This window comes from Centruroides sculpturatus, unplaced genomic scaffold (assembly GCF_000671375.1).
Source record: "Centruroides sculpturatus isolate CEXI.00-Female unplaced genomic scaffold, Cexi_2.0 scaffold687, whole genome shotgun sequence".
NCBI lineage: Eukaryota > Metazoa > Arthropoda > Arachnida > Scorpiones > Buthidae > Centruroides > Centruroides sculpturatus.
The window spans coordinates 330,815-348,983 of NW_019384879.1; the positions used below are offsets into that span (position 1 = coordinate 330,815).

The following is an 18,169-nucleotide window of genomic DNA, read 5'->3' on the forward strand; positions in this document are numbered from 1 at the left end:
GATTTTCGTTTCTTCAATGTTTATCTTTTGATATATAGTTCACTCTTGCTAATCTGGCCTATGATTATCTGGCATATCCCTCCGAGTGATTTCCTATGTGTTTGTTTTCATTAAAATGTTAGACCTGTTTCCCATTTATTTGAATTTCATTTCTCTGTATGGTATTGCCAGTAGGCATACCATATTATTTTCCGCATGTTTCCAAAAGGATTGGTACCAAAGGACGACGGATCATATTCATTCATTGCCTTTAGGCTTATACACTCTTGGTAATCCAGTGCACTCTAATCTAGCATCCTTCTATAAAGAAACAGCCAGATCAACAAGAGTCTAGTGCAGGGATTAGTGAACCTTTTTGTGTCTGCATGCCTTATAGTATGCATACTTGTCTTTAAGTTTTAGACTTTGTATAACACTATTTGAATAAATGAAATGAATGCCTTTTAATTAGAATAAATGTAAAGAGGCTGTTTCAAAAAAAAAATGATCAGCCAATAAACTGAAATTACATGATGCATTACGTGCCAGTTGATGTCTCACGACACGCCACTTAGGTCAAGCATTCCGTAGGTTCAACACCTTTGGTCTAGTTTATTTATTTTTATCTATTCCAGATCAAATTTAATTTAACATTTCTGATATTCATTTTGTATAGTTTTTTTTACAAATTATGAGAAAAACAATACTTTAGAAGAAACACATTTAAAAAATATAATTCCTCTAAAAGAAATACTTATCGTGATGTATTTCCAGTAATCATGATGTTTTATACAGAATTGTGAAATAAAACTCTTATATTTGATTTTTTTTTTTTCGTTAGTTCATATTCTTTATTTTTATTAATATTTGATCGGTATTCAAAGAACTTTTTTATATTATGTTATGATACAGTGTATGTTAAGAAATGGAAAACTTTATCTTTTAAAGTCTCTAGATGATAAATTAAACTCTTGTTATGGCAGTCTTACTCTCTGTTAAGTCTTACAATTTAAAAGATATTTATTTTTAAATCCAATGTTAAATTTATAAATCATTTGATGTTTGCATATTGTCTAATATATTACTGGGTGCATGGATTTATTACGAAGTGTCTTAACTAAAAATCAGGAAGTAATTAAGTATTAATTATTAGTAATGCTTCTATAGTTATTAAGTCTACCATTAGTTCTAGAGTTGTTTACTATTTATTTGATTTTAAGAAAGAATCAAAAGAAATATAAATTCAGATAACCGGCATAAATCAAAGAATCAATTACACGTGTGATTTCACTTACATGTACAGATGTTTCTTTGATATTTCATGACGTGGAGATGTTTCCACTATCTTCAACTATGTATTATCCTTCCGTCTATGTCTGTCATATGTGATCTGTGTTTTTCAGAATCAGAACTAAAAACTAACTTTATTCTGAATTTTTTCTCATTTTCTTCTGTAGTATTGTGCATTGAGAAACATTTTGCATGCATAATGATATTTCAATGTACAATTTAAACCATAGAATTATAGATTTTCTAAGACTAAATTTAAATATAATGATAGTCTAAACAAAGAAGAAAAAAATGAAGCCATGTTTATTTATATTATAAAATTTAGAATGAAAATAATAATAAATATTAAACTTGACTATTTTGTGTGATATATTTGTTTCCTCTTAGGGGCCGTCCGTAAATTACGTAACACAGACCTGGGTGAGTGGGCATGCAGGTAATTGTTACGATGCATTACAAGAGAGTAGGGGGTGTTTACAAAAACATTATGCAATACTAAGGTCTCAATCCTCAGGTAACCTCATATTTGTTTCTGAAGTGTTGCATAGATGTTTGTCACTGATTGTGCATTACACGTGCAATTAATAAAATGTAACATTCAGTACTACATTCTGTGTATTATTCTTTAGTCCAATTAAGGGAGTCAATCAAGGATATGTGTAGGATGACCATACCTACCACTTTGAACAGTTGAGAACTTTATTTGTTCTATCCCAGCCATCCCAACATTTTAGTTCTGTTGTTGGGCTGCAATTTGAAAAAAAAATATAGACCTATTATCCTGCCTTCATTCGTCCATCTGTTCTTCCTTAATCTCGAAAATGGAGTTAGATATAGTAAGAATATTTTTACTTGCGAATTTCCTGTGGTCAAAAGAAAATTTTAAATTAATTACCGAAGCCACAAAAACAATGCTAATTATAAAGCAAGCCTGCGACTTATAATGCAATAAGGTTTATGATAAAATTACGACGACCAGAATTTAAACAAAATGATATAAATAAAATAAGTTTGTTGAAAAATATGCTTGGTTTGACTCTATAGTAAACCTTCTACATCAACTTAACTATTAAATTTGATATCATGTGGTTATAAAAATATTATTTTTTCATTAGAGTTTTGAAAATGAAATTGTTAATAATGCCCATCTGAATTTCTTGATGGAATTTTTAATGAGAGCTTTAATTTATCAGCTGCAGCTCCTCCATCCCGTTTCGGTACCAAGAAATTATAGTCGACCTAGATATGCATTATATAATTTTGGGAAGGGTTTATGTGACAGCATTACAGAGAATTAGGGGTAGTTAGAAAAATATAAAAATAGCATTACACGATTTATGGACAACCTCTCAAACTTACTTATTTTTATATTATCTGCAAATTTCATTAATATTCACTTTATTAAATGATCTATTTCTGATGTTGTTGTTGTTATTGTTGTTGTTTTTTTTAATAATCATTGCATTTAACACATTGCCAAGTAATGGAATTTTGTGGTCAGGATTGTAATTATTCTTGTTTAAGCATGAAAATACTTTATATTCTAATTTTTGTGATATGATATATTTTATTTATTGTATGTTTAGTTGTTGGAGTTATATAAAATATTTCTATTGGTGACAAAGCATTTTGATTTATAATACAGATCCTCTTCAATTTGTGTGTGTGTTTAACATTACATAAGAAGTTAAGTGATAGAAAAGTTTATAATAATAACGTAAATTTTGACATCTTTGTTCTTTCACATTTAAAATTTAATTATAGGTTTAATGAAACATCTTTACTACACCCGATATATTTAAAGCTATACGTCAACCAAAGCCGAATATTATCGGGCTAGAAACGGCTATAATACTAATAATTTCATAGACAATTGTAATAACCGTCAATGGTTATATTGTTAGCTTATATATGCTGGAAGAGGAGATCAGACCGAAGGTCCGGGTAGTGTAATTGGCAACACATCTGCACGGTAAGCAGGAGTTGTGGGTTCAAGTCCTGCTTTGGGCAGATTCTTTTCTTCCAGTAATTCTAAAATTATAATTTAAAAGACAATTTGGTATTAGAGTTAGGTGTTAAGTACCATCTCTTGATAAATTTAATAATTATAATTTAATTAAATAATTTTAGAATTACTGGAAAAAAATGCTGGAAGAGGAGATCGGACCAAAGGTCCGGGTAGCATAATTGGCAATGCATCTGCACAGTAAGCAGGAGTTGCGGGTTTGAGTCCNCGAGAGATCGCACCTAATGCCTAATTCTAATGCCAAATTGTCTATTAAATTATTAGTATTATAGCCGTTTCTAGCCCGATAATATTCGGCTTTGGTTGATGTATAATTATAGGTTTAATGTCAGTTGATACGTAATTAAATTTTCAAAGAAATTAATAAATGTATTTGTGATTATCTTGTGCGGTAATTATTATAAAATTATGCACTGGATTAAAAAAATGTACAATATCATTATTGTGTTATACTCGTGCAATATTTCATCATTAATTATTCTTTAAAAACTTTATATTATGTTGTAATTTATTAACATATTTAATGGCAAATTAATATATATTTATTACACATAATATATTAATGGAGGGCTGAGATAGTAGTCGGACACTGAACTTCTTTGGCTATGTAGATGTAGTATATTCATTTTGATAGATATAGATGCCTTCCTCTGCTTAGCTCCAAGTCCATTCAGTCTCCTCTCCATTGAATACAAGTGATTTCAGATAAATGCAATTGGACATAGTGTTAGCTATATCATTCTTTCTTTCTTGTGTTGACAATCGACATTTAATCAGATTTGTACGTCTTTTGCTTCTATTGTGGTACATCAAAGGGATTATCCAGTATAAGATATTTATATGTAACTTAGGATAATATGGACTAACTGCTATCCAAAATAGTCATATTTTTCTTAATATAAAACATAAAATAAATTCCTTACAAGCTTAATTTAGTTTATAGATAAAGATTCTAAACTACGAGAAAGTGAGACAATTATTTATTTTTCGTAACAATTACGTAAAAGCTGTGGATAAATGGACAAAAACGATCATAAAAATTACCCATTATGTCAAGAGGACAATGGAAACTACCGTAATGTGGTACAGAGCGAGATGGTCCTAAACATTTTTCTTTTTTAATAAACACGTTCTACTTTAAACCTCAAATACAGGAGTTTGTTCAAAAGATTTACCACGCCTTCGCCAATAGCTATCATGTGAATGAACTCGACCGGACTCAACGGGTCAATAAAAAAATATAACTTATGCCGGTTGTTGTTATCATACAATCTAAACATGTTTTGGTACTTCATTCCTCTTTCATCGAAATTTTATTGAACTTAGATTGATTTCTTCCAAAATAAACTTTAATCAGATTATAAAGAGATGAAAATAATTTTCTGAAAGAATAAATGCAAATGGAAAATCAAAGAAAAGCAGTTGATATAAGGAGAATACGAAGTATCTGTAAGTAGTACGTGTAGATAATATCCTAAATTCTAAGTATAATTTCACGAATAATTTATTAAAAATGAATAACATAAATTCAGAAATTCTTATAATTAAGATCTATAAAAACAGACCTACATTTTCTATTTTTTTTTTTCTTGCATTNTCTTAATATAAAAAAATCATTATTGTTAATATTAATTTTCTTATTTTGTTTTTCTTTAAAATTGGACTATGTAAAAGGAGTAATTTGTTTCATATTATTCTACTCTAATTTTATTTATAAATATCTCAACATGTTCATAGGGCCATATCTAGATTCTTTTCATTGGAGGAAAATGGAAGCTGATTTTGGGGATATCGTCAATATTTCATAGAGTGCCAGTCAAAAAGGCTCGCTCTCCTCTCCATTCTCACAACCTTCACGCCTCTTCTTTATATCAATACTTTTGCATTCCTTTAATTCTGAAAAAATTTGTTGTTTTTTGGTGGTGGAATTTTCATTGAGATGACTTCTCAAATTCCCCAGTAGCTTCACCCGTGCATGTCACTTAAAATATAATTAATTAACATTTAGAAATATTATTGATAAATTATATATTTGGGAAACTATTCAAATCCATTAATTCAAGTATTTTGGCAGCTGAGTTGATTGACTCGGTTAGGGACAAAAAAAAGTAAGGACTTAAGTGTTAGCCAAACTCGTCTTGTAGAAATTATATAATTGTATTTTGTATATTAGGATGATAATATAGTTAAAGATTGTTCATGACTTTTGAAAGTTGCATAATTAAACAGAGATTACTTCCAATTAGAGTAAATAAAATTGATTTTAATCTCTATAAAGCTCTTCATCAAATTGATATGTACAATACTGTACATATGAATTTAGAATTATGAAATGGCAAAATTAAGAAAGAAATTAGACTTGTTTCTTAATTTTAAATATTCACTAATGGAAAAAAAATATAATTGAATCATTCCACAATAAGAATTTGATAACTATCTTTGTTCTATAGAAAATAAAGATCCCACTGAAAAGATTTTAGTTATGTTTGTTTTATTAAACAAATAAAGCAACTACTAAACAAAGTCTTGTAATGTAGAACTCCTATATAATGTTGTCTATTATGGGTCTGTGGTTGTGACTGTAAAGCCATCATCAGAGGAGCGACTATTATGTCTTCCTTATTTGAAAAATAGGAATTTATGCAGGAACACTGTATCAGACCGTAACTTCCGAAAACATAAAGAAATATTGACAGTTGCAAAGCTCCAGACAGCCTCCCGGTACTCCTCCCTGATGTAATAAACTGTCTAGTTCCCAACAGCCATTTTAGGAAGACATAATACATTGCCTTCTGCAAGGGGTTTTCAGACACAACCAGTTTCCCCCCACACAAACAACTACAAACACTACATAGAGGTAAAGTACATCATCATTCTCTAATTTTTTCTAATTATAATAAAATGAGATTACGTTTATAAATGCCTATATTTCTCCAGGTTTTATTGCAATTTATTTAATATAAATTTATATTGCATTGTTTATTACTTTTATATATTTCTTATATTGTTTTATGTGTATAAAAATTTTATTTCATTGACTGTTACATCAAAATATATACATTACTTTATATTTTTTGACGTAACGGTTCATACTTCTTAAAAATTCCATGCTGCACGACGCATTATAAAAGCTCTAAAGTTAATTACATGTCAAAAAAATGTATTTTGAAACAACTTAAGGGAGAATGAGAGGTGAACATATTGAGGTTTCACTGTATTTTTATTTGCATTCACTTATAACATTGCATATTTTTTTAACTTAATAATTTTGTTACAGAGAAGATATCTTAGATTAGCAATTATGAATGTAAAAAATATATTCTCTAAATAAATGAATGTAAAAAAGGAATACATTTATATATCTGTTCAGATTTAATCCCTGAAATAATACTTTTTTAATAAATGATTGTTTGAGATGTTTATGAAAAAAATGTATAATTGTTAGACAATAAAGTTTTACAATGTGTTTCAAAATAGATTTTTATAGTCTCTCTCTTTAAATTACAATATATAAAATGATCATATAAAAATACCTGTGATATTTCTAATTTTATGCATTGCTTACAATAATAGATTATTGTCAAAGTACATTAAAAAAAATTAACTGAATATTACTAAATCCATCTTTTTCTTATCACTAAAAACATGTTAAAGGAAAGTTAAAATGTATGATAAGCCTGAATTATAAGGTATGTCTATGTATGGTATCCATTTAACCATCTATGTAGGACAAGGGGTTTTTTAGAATAGGTTAGGTTGGATTATGGACTGCACCAGACACACATACACTTGATATTACATTGCCGTGACATGCATCTATTCAGCTACCATCTGTAACCAGCACAATATGCAGAGGATGCTGCACAGTAATTTGAGTGATGCAACATGATGTTAAACATGCTATGGCTCGTTGTGATATAAATTTAACAGACTGATAAGGCACTGTTTTCCTGGAACAGAGTATATAACTGCCACAATGTGCACCACTGGGAAGCATGTGGCCCACAATACACGAGACTAGGGGCACCAGTAAATTGGGGCATATGCTCCCCTTTTTCATCTTGGTTGCCCTTTTCCTAATCCCTAATGATCCCCAAAATTCCATTATCAACAAACAGAAAATTCATGACTTCTAGCCTATTCTGAAAGTATAAAAAACTAATGAACAGTATTTCAAATACTTGCCGATGTGAGATTCCAGACTTAATTTTTCAATTAATTATCACGAGGGAAAAAAATCATAAGACACTTTCCTTTATGTCAGTTCTTCTATTTTGCATTCGTATCCCACAGGATCGGTAAATATACAATGACCACCAGAATCTATTTCTCATATTAAAGGGCATATCCAATTGCAACAGTTGACTAGGAAGGAACTTTTGTATGTGATCCTCAAGATGCCAAGCCCCCCTGATGTAAGAAAGTTGTAGGTAAGCAATATTAGCTTGCTGTCAATGAGTGCGAACGAGACAGTGACATGAGAATCAAAACAACAAAAAGGAAACAAACCTTCGCCCAAGTCATCACCATCCCGTGACAAAATCTTATAATGGCTCACCGGGTGCAACAATGACACAGAATCACCTGACGAAATTCCTTCACCTGATGGGGATATAATGGGCTTGAAATCATCCAAAAGATTGTGTGGTAGGAAGTTGATTAATAGGATGATGGGCCGAGGAAACGGTCATCTCAGTCTACTTTAACCATTATAAGAGGTATTATACTTGATAGATTTATGTAAGCTCTCTCTCTCTCTCAGTCTATTAGAAATAAGTAGATAAGGTATCTCTGCATATATCTTATAAAGCTTTATTTAAATTGTGATGTTAAAGAGTATAAAGGTCATATATTTTATGGGACATATAAATCTAAGTATTGATTTATGATATATCCATCTTGATATTGCCTCCTGTTATGCCATTGTGTAATGTTTTGCTTTGTTAATAATTTCTTGTTACAATACAATGTACTCATGACAGTTGCTATCAGTCAGTTTATTGATTTCAATGCAATTATTAAGGACAATGATTTTTTTCGTTATTTATTTCCTATCTCTGTCTTTTTCTTACCATACTTACAATATCTTTTCCTTTTGCCACACAACAATGCATGGGAGGTCCTGCAATGCTGTGTGGTAAAAAATAGTACCATCATCAACCTTACTATTTTACAAAGATTACAAATCTTTAAGAACCATCTGGTTTCTTTTCTTGAGAGAGTTCATATCACACAGCCTGTTATATTCTTAAGTGATGAATCAGATGTTCCTCTGTTCAAAAAGAACTAGCGCTGCTCAATAATTTGCTATAACTGTAAAAGTAACTCGTTTCTTTCTGCTGATGAGTTGGCCATAATTGATTTAACCATCAACATAAAGTCTGGCAAATTTAATGCCATCAAGATGCAATTTATCTTATCTGCCATTTAAAATGATCACATTTGAGTTAAAATTCTCATTTATATACCAACATACATATATAAAAATATTAATCTTGGTTCTTTCTCAGTTGAAGGATGTCCTTTTGGTTTGCTTCAGTTGTTTGTAATAAAATATCAATACATAGAATGTCTTCAGCATTTATGTTAGTGTTAGACTCATTAAATGTGATAATTTCTTTAAAAATGCTGACAAAAGGGAAAGCGACCTGTCCACTGATGGAGCATACAAAACACTGGACAAATACATAGTTGCCAACCATCATTGTCCCATGTAACTTTGTTGTGTATGTTGACCAAAACCACATTCTTTCTAAGGCCAAGATAGCCTCAAGTGCAACCAGAGTAATCTTGTGGGAGCTCTGATCTGACTTTGAATAATAGTATATTACGAAAGTAACTTCAAACTCTGTCCTTTTTTTATAGTCTGTGGGCACTGTTGTTATCCAGCATTTCCTTTCAGGATGATAAATATTTATCTTTATGAATATTTTTGTGTAAAAGTTGGCAGTTAAGACAGATAAACTAGATACTCTCTTTCTGTTCATAGAGCCCATTTCCCCAAAATTTTGGTTATTACACACACACACACACACACACACACTAATAATTCAAGAATATTTATATATATAAACATTATCTTTACATTATTAGCTTAAAATTATATTCTCTTTAAATAATAAGTTGGAAATTTTAGTATATTTTAAACTATATATGTATTTTATATCCCTTTTTTTGTTTTGTCTGGTTGTTCATCAAACAATTGTTAGTTATCAGACAAGACACCCTTTGCATCCACTCCTCGAAGATGTATGTGTGAATGCGACATGGGATTGTTTATCAAGCAACACTGCAAAGGAATTTTGCCTATTTTTCCAATTTACGGACCCCTTCTAAATTTTTAGCAATACCAATTAAAAACAATTAATAGAAACAAATTAGAATGAAAAAATTATCAATCGATTGTTATAAAACTCACAACATTCAGAGGAAAAGACAAAGGGGACGATAGTCATTTCCCCCTTTTTCAATAGTGTTAGGTGACGGATGTTACTTTGTCCATATCACATGGACACACACAATTCATAATAGATGCGAGGAGGAGGACTAAAGAATAACCAATCATACTTATCCTTCATTACCTCAACCAATCATGATTTTATTCCAGAACAACACTTCAAAATAACAAAACCACTAAGTATAAATTGGCATAGATATAAATTATATGAGTCCAATCTGGGACTAGTAAATACTTCACTACACTGTTAAGAAACCTTCTTAGTGCTGTAGGGGCTTTGGACCATCAAAAATCTGGGAGTTTTAGGTAGGATCCTGCAACCAGGTATGTAAATCAGAGGTGTGTCTGATAAGACTCTAGGAAGTCAGATAGATATGTAAGGTGCAAGGGTAAGAATCACTCCGAAGTCCAGGAATGAGCCTCTTGGGAAGATGAATGCAAAATCAATTAAACCAACTCAAGAATAAAAAGGAAAATTTATTACAAAAAAAATCTAAACGTAACATTAAAATTAAGTTTTAAATTAATATTAAATACAAAGTCTGTCCTCGGGAGTTAGCCTATTTCTATATTAGTAAAATGGTGGTATCCAAAACTTTGCAACTCGCAACATACCAGGAAAAAAGTTGTCTTCTCTTCAAAAACCTGTCTTATTTTCATTTCCTTTTGCACTTTATCCTTTTCCTTCCTTATCTCTCTTTTTTGCTGACTATTTCCTCCAGATTTAATCTCCTCTGGTGCAGCTCGCTACAGTTGTGTTGGTCCTCTTTTCTCAGAGTTGACACTCTTTCTGGATGTTATGTTCACTCTTCTCTCTCTGTTTTCTCTCTGCTCCTCTGTCTTTCCCCCTGACTTTCTGCTTTCTCTTCCCTTTCTAACGTGACTTTCATCATTTCCTTCTGTTTATTTCTTTTTTTTGGCCAATCATGATTTTATTTTGGAGGAACAACTTCCTCCAGAATGAAATCATGATTGGTCAGAAAAAACTTCTTACTTCTTCAAAACATTATATACAGTTAATTTGCTAAGGCCTTCAGCTAAAAAAAAAATACTCCACCACCAACTTTTTTTGAGTGGTTTGTTTTATTTTCTTACATTTGCACAACGTGCTCTCTTAACGAGCCCGTTTTGAAGCCATTTTTCCAAACTGACTATCGAATGTTCAAAAACTTCACATGCCGCAACCGAGCACACGTAATGATGTGATTTTTGGTGCAAAGATTTTAAAATTGTATTTTGAGTTCAAAAGTTATAATGCTTTAAACTCAGTCCAGATTTTTTTTCACACCCAAGTTAGTATATGAGACCATTTTCCAAAGAGAGTGGAGGTGAACTACTACCACTAAATGTATACTTGAATTATATAATTATAATCAATAGAGTTTTCCGTTGAATACATAACAGCAATTTCAATGAGTTTGATATCTTAAGTAATAGTATCTGTAAATATATATATTTTTGATCACCTATTCACCTATAAGTACATCTTGGACAAGCATTTGATCTTTATTTTGTTCACAAACAAAGCATTAAATTTAATTATATATATGGCAATTATAAGTATCAACCACAGATAATAAACGAAAACAATACATACATATCCATTTGTTTAACTTAACAATTTCCAGTTTATCTCATTTTTCACTTTTTCTATCAACATAAAATGGTTTATTTTTATTATATTATCCATTGTAAACTGTTAACATCTCTGTAGAATCATTAACTCATTCATAGTTTTCATGTATTATTACAGATCTACAGAGAATTAGGTCTGTATAAAAAAAGGAATAAAAATAGAAACGACACTTAATAATGTACATGTATTTCAAAAAAATAGTCTGCCTTGTGTTTAATAATTAAAACTACAAATAAAAACTCCGCAGTTTTAATTATTTCAAATATAAAAGTAATAAGTATTTTCTCTAAATCTGTGCTGGATTTAAATTGGGCTACTTTACTGCTACCCTTAATAATTAAATACTAATTTGGTACTAGAGATGGGACATTAGGTGATATCTTTTATTAATTTAATTATTAAATTTAATATTTATTAAATAATTTGGAGTATTCTGGAAGAGATGGTACCTAATGCCTACCTCTAGTACCAAATTACTCAATAATTATTAATAGCAGTGATAAAGTAACCCAAATTAAATCTGGCCATCATTATAAAATAACAGATTTTGAGATATTTAATATACATATATACGTAGGCTGTTTTTTCTCAAGCTTCGATGGTCATTAAAAAAAAAAAAAAAAAAAAGACAAGTGTAAATAACAAAATGAATTTTTACCAAAATTCAGATACAAACAATATTACTTTTCGACATAATCACCGTGAAGATTGAGGCATTTGTCATATCTGTGGACAAGCTTCTCCATCCCATTGTCATAGAATATTGCCACCAATGACTTGAGATGGGCCCTAATGTTGTTTTGAAGATCGTCATTAGTCTCGAACCTCTGCCCTCCTAGCCACTTTTCCTGTTCAGGAGAGGCGGGAGTCTCTCAGCGCTAAATCAGGCTTTACGCTGGGTGCTTAAAGGTGAAGACTTCCACCCAGCTTGGAACTTTTTAATGTATGAAGACCACCTCTTTCCTGAACTGAAAATATGGCTAGCAGGGCAGAGGTTTGAGACTAATGAACTAATGATGATCTTCAAAACAACGTTGTTAAGGTCATTCCATTTCTCAGTTTTTTATCATAAAAACTATATAACTTGACAAACAAAAAATTAATCAGTTGTTATTAGACACTTAATAATTAATGCATTTTTACTTTTCCATTTAGACAATATTTTTATTGACTTCACAATTAGTACATCAAATGGGAAAAGGGATTATTACACATACAAATGATTGAAAAAGTACTTGCAAACTTTTCAAGCATAAATTTGAAATTCATTTTGATATAACAGTATAAAGATTCTATTCTAATAAAATCTGTTGGAATGAAAAATTGTTTAGACAACAGATATTTGAGCAGTATTAATAATCAGCATGTTAGTTTGATGACCTAAAAGAAGATGACTTGTTTTTTTTGTTTTGTTTTTTATGTCCACCCATTTATATACCAATGTTTTGAAAAAACTTCTTTAAACTGAATAGAAAGTATGTAAATGCGAATGCTAAACTGTACTTAGATATAATATGAAACTGTTTTTAATTACATTGTGGAAGGACAACAATATAGGAACACCTTTCTCTCAAAACTGTTTTGTAAAGTAGTAAGTATTTTGCCAACGATTATTTTATAATACTTGTTTTGTATTGTGTTTGTATTTTGTATCGCCCACCCAACAATCTCTATGCTGAAAGACGGCGTGACCGATGCCGTCCGGATGACTAGACTTTTTCGACGTGGAAATAATGACCTCCGGCGTCTCCAATCCTCCTTCGGATTCTTTAATGTACAGAAAAGCGGAAGATGCAATATTGTTGCCTTTGTTCATAACGTATCCGTTAATCGGTTGCGTAAACGACAAGTCGTCGTGTAACTGCCATTGCTGTTCGTTTTCCGAGAACCTTCTTTGCAATTTGGAATTTCTTTGATTTAACATTAGTTCGTCTTCGGATTTGCACCGTGTGAGATTATATGGATAAAGATCTGACATGTGAGCACCGATTGGAGCATTGTAATTATTATTTTCACTTTTTCTAAAGAGTCGCCCATCTACGTGAGGAATAAAAGCCCAGTGATCACCTTCTAAGAAAGTATCTTTCTGTTCTTTAATATCGTCTACTTCGTTATCGTGATCTTCTTTACATTCTTGACAAGGCAAAGATGGAATCACAATTTCTTGGAAGTCATTTTCTTCGTGCATTTCTTTACATATTTGATCCGTGTTTTCAATGTCTTGATTCGACTGAAAGAAGAGATTACTCAGACTGCCACATTCTTTTGCTCCCCAGCTATCTTCTAAATTATTATGCATTGGAATATTCGTCCTAAAAGATGATTCAGATTCTTCATCATCAAATTCGTTTAAAGATTGTTCAGAAACAGATCTAGACTTCCAACTAAGTCTCCCAGTACCAGTCAATTTTTCACCTTCTATAATTGGTGAGAGCAAAGGAGAAGGTGATGGGCATTTATGTCTTCTTAGAATACCTGCTTTAAAATAAGAAACACAATAATTTTTTTTGGTAAAACATTAAATAATTTGGTTATGAAATATAAACATAAAGAAAAAAAATTTATTACCTGAAGAAGTTTCATTTTTATTTGAAGGTGCTTGTTCATTTTCTGAATTTTTCTCTTGCTAAATTATACATCAAAATTTTATTATTTGATTTAACAATATTTAAAAAGCACATTTAATTTTAATTTCACAGCATATTGTATTTAGAAACAAATTTTATCCTCTCTGCTCCAAAATAGTTGAACTTTTCTTTGATATAAATTAAGAAATGTAATTACTTTGATTTATTTATTTTACCATGAATGAATAAATCAATATGCAAGCCTTGAGATTTCCATTTAAGGCTTCTCATTAAGTTTTTTTCATTTCAATGTGTGGTTTCACCTTCTTTCTCCTTAAAATTTCAGCTATTCTTACTATTTCTTGCTCTAACATGGAATGACAGCAGTTGCTTTTTTGAAAACATTGCCTTTGACACAAATTGTATGCATTAGATAATCAGTTCTGTTTATTAGAAAATGAAGTTGCTATGCCAACAAGAAATAAATGATAAATGTAACAACTATTTTGGGACAGAATATTAACAACAAATTTAATATATATATATATATATATGGAACCTTAGGGCAAGAGTGATCCAAGTCCAGTTTTTGGTATTATAGCTTTAGCATGTGGAGTTTACTTAAAAGTAACTATAATACAGATCCAAGTCAAATTTGTTGTTGTTGTGCTTGATGTTGATGAGATCGCTATTGCATAATCTAATTGAACAGGTTATGAAGAGTATTAGTTATCTATGTCTGACTTGAATCACTTTTCCTTTGCTTTTGCTTGAAAACTTTTTGTCAAGCACTTTTGTAATTTAGCAAATATCTTTATAAAAAAAAAACTTCCCACCTTCAATGCTTGTTGACAGTTTAAAAACAATGAAAAAAAAAAGTAAATTTTTATAATGTGATATTTTAATTAAGTGGAAAACTCAATGTTATGGTGTAAAAATCTTATAATAATATAAACATTTTTAAATCCAACAACACTAATTTTTTAAATATCAAAGCAACATCAAGCATACCTGATTTTTCTTCATTAAAAAAAGTATTTGGAATAAAATGGAATCAAGGAGATGAAAATTTTCAGATCAGCATTAGAAAGAACCTAAAAGTAACAATATCTGAAAGTTATCTAGATGACAGTGATGCAAACCCTTCATTTCATGTTAGAGAGAAGAAATTACAGAAAAATTACTCCTTTTGGCTCAAATTCCTGAAAACTAGAGAACAAATAACAGAAACGTCACCTATTGTTTCAAAAATGGAGGTATGTCATAATGAAACCTCAGAATCAGAGGAATAGGAATAAGTGAAAATGACTTAGAAATTCAAAAATATACAAATTTTCCAAACAATGTGATGGAAGAAAAGGTGTTCTCATCTCCATCCTGCAATTGCAGAATGATTTGCAGTCAGCATGTAAATCAGGAAGCACAAAATGCTTGTTTAAGACTTCTGGAAATTGGAAATTCAGACTACTATCATATGCTCCAGTGCAAAACAGTTTACACCAAAACAATAGACAAAAACTAATTTTGAAAATAGCCAGAAGCAGAAGTCAAGAGTATGCAAAACATTTTTGCTTTCTGCTCTCCAAATTAGTAACGAAAGTATGGATTACACACTGCACAAAAAAGCAACACTGTAACAACTTGCCTTCTGACAAAGAGGTAAGCAGCCTGCATCAAATAAAATACCAGATGATACAGAGAACTTCATAAAAAAATCATATTGAAGTTCTCCAAATTTTCTTTGCCCATAATGGCTATCATAAGTGATAGATATTGACAAGTCTGGATGTAGGTATTTCCTAAAATATTTGAACTATACAACAAGAAAGTAGAGAGGAGAACTGTCCACCTGCAAAAAAAATGGGAGTTACACCAGGATATTTAAACTTGATTTCAATTCCTTTTTCTGTGCTTGGTAAAATCTGGCACATGAAAACTCAATAACTACAATGTCATGATTAAAGCAAAAACGGATTCAAAGAAAAGGCAGGAAATGGAAAACAAGCAAAATCACCAAGAAAAAACAAACTATGTCAAAAATGAAATAAACTCCAAAAAGAAAACTATGCATGTCTGACTCAACTAACACAGAAGCCTTACAAGCATACTTTGCAAATCAAAAGTTAGTAAGTTAGGCTCAGTACATGTCTACTGAAAAAGCATTTTATCTTTGTTAATGTGGACCTAAAATTTTGGAATGAACTTTTTACCTACCATCACTGGATGGTAAGAGCATGTAATAATGAATGACATGAAACCAAAGGGGGAAGAGATATTACCACTGTAAAAATACTCTTGCCTCAATGTGACAAGACTGATTACTTTCAGTGGCAGTCAAAATCACAACTGGAATGTTTTCTTTTGTTTCGTGTATATTGTTAATGTGATTTCCCAACTGCACAAAATTAATTTCAAATTTTTGGTAAGTGAACACACTTTTTTCCCAAATGACACAGACATTAGAAATGAAGAAAAAGCCCAGAGGATGACTATGCATATACACTACAACTGAATGATAGGAGTTGGTATCATCATGTAAAAAAAAAAAAATTCAATCATTTTGAAGTTTTCAAAGCTGTAAATAATGTTTTGGACTTCAATGGATTAAAACACATTTTAATAAAAAAAAAGACAAAAAATACCAGCAGTGAACCTGTTAAGATAATAAAAACGAAGCCTTAAAGTTTCATAAGGGTTGCACCATTATGTCATACAAGGAAGAGTTTCCAAAGAAGCCTTCAAGAAATCAGTTTGAAGCTTACAAGCCAAAAGAATCAGTGAGAATGAAACCAATAAGTTAGAAAAAAAAAATGGTTGATTTAAGGAAAATTCTTGCTTATATTCGGTTGGTTCACTACTATTTCAAATCTCTACCACAAATGCCAAGAAAGAATGCAGATCCAAAAGACAACAGCTCCTCAGTTCAGGTAAAATCTTCTATCTTGCTGAGTGTGTAAATAGTATTAATGACTAAGTAAAGACTAACAATAAAAATCTGCAAAACTCAAGAGACATGAATTATTAAATTTTTAGTTTATTATTTAACAACAGTAGTCCTGTACAATGAGCAAATAAAGCAAGCAATACCCTCGAATTTTGTCAATCAGACGTATACGTTTTTTTTTCAACTTATAGGCCAAGGTTTAAACTTTCATAAATCGTGTGATAATGCAGGTTTTGATAACGCAATTTCCTATAATACGTAACGAATCCTCCACGTTGTACAGAACTCTACTGTACTTCAAATAATTAAAATAAGAATTTTGTTATCAGTTACTTTAGTTAGACCAGCAAAAAACAATTGTTGACAAATTGTTTTTCTGGATTTTCCAGCCAACACATTTCAAAGCAAAAGAGCTACAAATTTCCCAAAATATGGTGGATGGAGAGTTAAATCAGTATTGTAAGACATTGTCCGTTTCAGTTGAGAATATGGTGTTTACAGCTCACAATATGATGAGAAGATAATCAAAGTTACTTCCAAAAATCACAGTATGTCAGTGACCGATGTTGGAAAAAAATGTGAAAATAATTGAACAATGACTCAAAAGGCTAACTAAGGTAAAAGTATAAGATCATTGAAAAACAGATATTATGTTTTTTATGTCACTTTAGGTATTACAATTTTTGAGCTCTAGTTTTAATTATCTTCTGTAATTGGCAAGAAAAATACTCGTTTGGTTTTAGATGATGAAGGCTGACTTGTGAAGGCTGACTTCTCAACACTCCCAGGCTCATTTGAAGGAGAAGTTCTTCCAGAATCTCAAGCATCAATTGGTGTCAAAAAGTTTGGATCAAAATATCTGATATGGCAAGCAATTTGCCAGTATGGATTCAAAAGTTTGTCATTTATGACAAAAAAAAATATTTAAATGTTCATTAATATAAATTTCAGTAATAAACATCATCTTCCTTTTTAGAAATCATGGTGGCCATACTTTGTTCTGACCAAATTCGGTAACAATACATTATGCAAAATCCACAGTAGGTTAGCTGGAACAGCACAGATTTTGGTCTCTTGGTATAAAATCAGAATAAACATTAATGATTTTTCTCTGAAGTGGAAAAGAGCAGTCACAAGGATTTAAGAAAATACTGTTGAAAATCTTAAAAAGAGTATTCAAAAGAAACTTGGAAGGGAATGGAGCAAAACTTAAATGTACTGTATTTTAAAACACAAACTTTTAAATAAAAGTAAAGTCTTTCTGTTTACA

General features: G+C 30.7%; 1 protein-coding gene across 2 annotated transcripts in view; it reads right to left on the bottom strand.

Moving 5' to 3' along the window:
* Positions 1-12,101: 12,101 nt before the first annotated feature.
* The window catches only part of LOC111631004, a 54,670-nt gene continuing 48,602 nt past the window's right edge, over positions 12,102-18,169 (bottom strand). Inside the window, exons 13-14 of one of the 2 annotated variants that reach the window (XM_023375186.1) lie at positions 13,957-14,014; positions 12,102-13,866 (exon numbers count right to left, since the gene is read on the bottom strand). In XM_023375186.1, coding sequence (XP_023230954.1) covers positions 13,004-13,866; positions 13,957-14,014 — 921 coding nt within the window. In that variant the 3' untranslated portion in view covers positions 12,102-13,003. The remainder of the gene's footprint in view (positions 13,867-13,956; positions 14,015-18,169) is intronic. The other variant, XM_023375187.1, reaches the window with a different exon arrangement.